General features: G+C 34.3%; 1 protein-coding gene across 1 annotated transcript; it reads right to left on the bottom strand.

The window, feature by feature from the left end:
• Window positions 1-1,308: 1,308 nt before the first annotated feature.
• Phum_PHUM206750 (transcriptional factor nfil3/e4bp4, putative) lies at window positions 1,309-2,607 on the bottom strand (the record flags this gene model as incomplete). Its single annotated transcript, XM_002425490.1, has 2 exons — window positions 1,309-2,373; window positions 2,461-2,607. The coding sequence occupies 2 exons, from the start codon at window positions 2,605-2,607 to the stop codon at window positions 1,309-1,311; spliced, it is 1,212 nt and encodes a 403-aa protein (XP_002425535.1).
• Window positions 2,608-2,837: the final 230 nt, after the last annotated feature.

The following is a 2,837-nucleotide window of genomic DNA, read 5'->3' as shown; positions in this document are numbered from 1 at the left end:
TTATGTTATTTATTAGGAAATCGATTGATTGATTGATCGATCGATCGATCTTAAAATTTAAAAAATTCGCGTGTAATTTATTCATAATTATTAATATTATTATTATTATCGAATTGCGTGTGCGTCCGTGCGTGCGTTGAGAATTAATTTAAGTACGACGAACAAGTATCGTAAAAAAAAATAAATAAATAAATATTTTCGAGAGTGTGCGTATGCCCCGTATTTACGCGTGTGCGTGTGCGTGTACGCGCGCGTATTCCCTAAATTTTTTTTTTCCTTGCACCGCCATAACGAAAATAAAATTCAAATTAATTAACGAACGTATCGAAATATATCGAAATAAATAATTATTCGAGTCTCGAACGAACTTTGAAATTAATTTTTTTTTAATACCATTTTGCATGTGTATCCGTGCACGTGCGTGCACGTGTGTTTGTACGAAAGAGAAAATTTTCTTTTTTTTTTTTTTTCGAAGCATTCGTTTAAAACAAAATGATTAATTTTATTTATTTATTTAAAAAAAATTTAACCGGTTTTTTTATTTATTTAATCACCGACCCCAAAAATTACTCATGTAAATATATACATATATATATATATATAAAAATATAATAATAATAATTAATATACATACATATATATTTATTTAATTGTTTTACATAGCTTAATTGGCCACAACAACAACAAAAAAATAAATAAAGTCTCTCTGTGCATTCTTATTTATTTATTAATCATTATTATTATTATTATCATTATTATTATTTTCTTCTATATAAAAAATAATAATTTTAATAATGGTTTGGCACCGATATTTAAAGCAATCATAGAAAATTTTTTAAAGCCTTTTATTATTATTATTATTACTTTTTTATACAAAACACCTTATTTAAAAATAAAAGTCACAAATGAAGGCAAATATTTGGTCCATTTTTTTTTTGTTTGTTTGTTTGTCATTTAATTACTTATTAATTAATTATTATTTATATTAAAAAAAAAGTTTATTAAGTAATACTTAATTACAGTTATAGACTATTTCGAATAAATAAATAAATAAATTTTTTTTTAAAATTACAAAAAATAATAATAATAATAATAATAATAATAGAAAAAACGTCAAAGACGGGATTTCAAGTCTGTTGGATTTGTTTTTCTCACACACAGAACACTTAATCAATCATACGTCACAATTTTCTCTTCATAATTATTATCATTATCATCGTCATTGATCACTTACTCTCTTTTTTGAGATTCTGTTCTGATTTTTTTTTTTTAATTGTACATTAAAAATCGATGATAAATTTAACGGTCTCATTGTGGCGTGTGAGGATGTGGCGTGCACGATGGACCCAATAAGACGGCCATCGAGGAAAGCGTGGAACCCGGCAATGGTTTTTTTATGGATAAAAAACTTTTGAGATTAGCCACCTCTGATGCGAGACGTGCCAGTTCGGATTTCATGCGTTCATCACCGTTCGTGCTCGAGGATTCATTTTCCGGTTCTCGATCCGGAGACGTCGGAGGTGGTTCTTGATGTCCTGCCCATTCGGCTCCGAGAGATATTCCCGAATCGCGTTCGTCGCTGCTTCCTTCTCCATCCCATGGCGGACTCGACAAGGGTCCGGGCTCTTGTTTGATAGTTTGCAACGAAAGCAATGCCGATGCAACATCTTTATCCCCGATTCGAGATTTGTGTCTGAGTTTGTGTGGAAGGCTGTTGCTCGGACCCGGTGCCGGACTCGTTAATGTGAGTGGCAACGGTTGAGAATTTTCATCGCCGCTTTCGCATCCGTTGTCGCAAGGACAAGGAGGAGGCGAGGGCTGATTGTGAGACGATCTATCGCAGCTCAAATTCAAAACGCTGTTGTTTGCGACGTCCAATTGGGGTTGAAGAAGTGATGGTAGCGGATACGAATAGGGTTGTGGGAAAGTTTCCGGTTCCGCTGGAGGATAGTTTGTTTCGTTCACGACAGGTGGCTGTTGAATCGGGAAAAGATGAATCGGATGATTTGAAGGCGGAGCTCTCATCAACGGAGATGGATTCGTACTAGAGGAAGGAGGATATATTGGGGATGATCCGACTAATTTGACTCGTTTTGTTTGACTTATAACTTGTTCGTTACTCGGAAAAGCTGCCATTACCTGCTCAACACTAATTATATTGTCCCCGCTTATTCCAAATTTTTCTTTTATAGCAGCGAGTTGAGCTTTCAACAAGTGATTTTCTTTCGATAGTTCGACGACTCGAGTTTCGAGTATCATATCGTTAAACCGACGTTTTTCCCGAGATCTTTTCGCTGCTTCATTGTTACGACGTCTCCTATCCCAATAACTGTCATCTTTTTTATTATCGGGTATGAATTCCCGTTGTTTTCTCTGCGAGAAAAAATCCTTTCGTTTTATACCATTTGATATTTCACATTGTTGGGCATATGAATCCGCGTTTCCGGACGAGGGTGAAACTCTCGGATCGTTGTGGGCAAATTCTTCTCTTGAATAATGACTGTCTAAGCTACTGTTACTATGTCCTTCGCTACCAGGCATTGTGATGCAGGTTGTTTCGCCGTTCACCGGCGAACATACTTCTCGTACGGCAAATTCTGCAACCATTATTCTATCCCCATTTTGTGATAAATCACCTATTAAAAAAAAAAAAAATTATTATTAACATTATGACAAATCATTTAAGGCGATAAAACCGATAAATCGATCGATCGATCGATAATTATTGGGTTTCGAATGGGGAAAATTACCAACGAGTTCAATATTAAATTTTTTTTTAATGTGATCGATCGATTGCTTATTATATGAAATTAGGCAACATGTAATTAATTCCGTCT

The sequence above is a fragment of the Pediculus humanus genome, genomic scaffold, assembly GCF_000006295.1.
Source record: "Pediculus humanus corporis 1103172107559 genomic scaffold, whole genome shotgun sequence".
In the NCBI taxonomy this organism is placed as follows: Eukaryota; Metazoa; Arthropoda; class Insecta; order Psocodea; family Pediculidae; genus Pediculus; species Pediculus humanus.
Note: the sequence above shows the minus strand (reverse complement) of the source record. Positions and strands in the feature narration are given on the sequence as shown.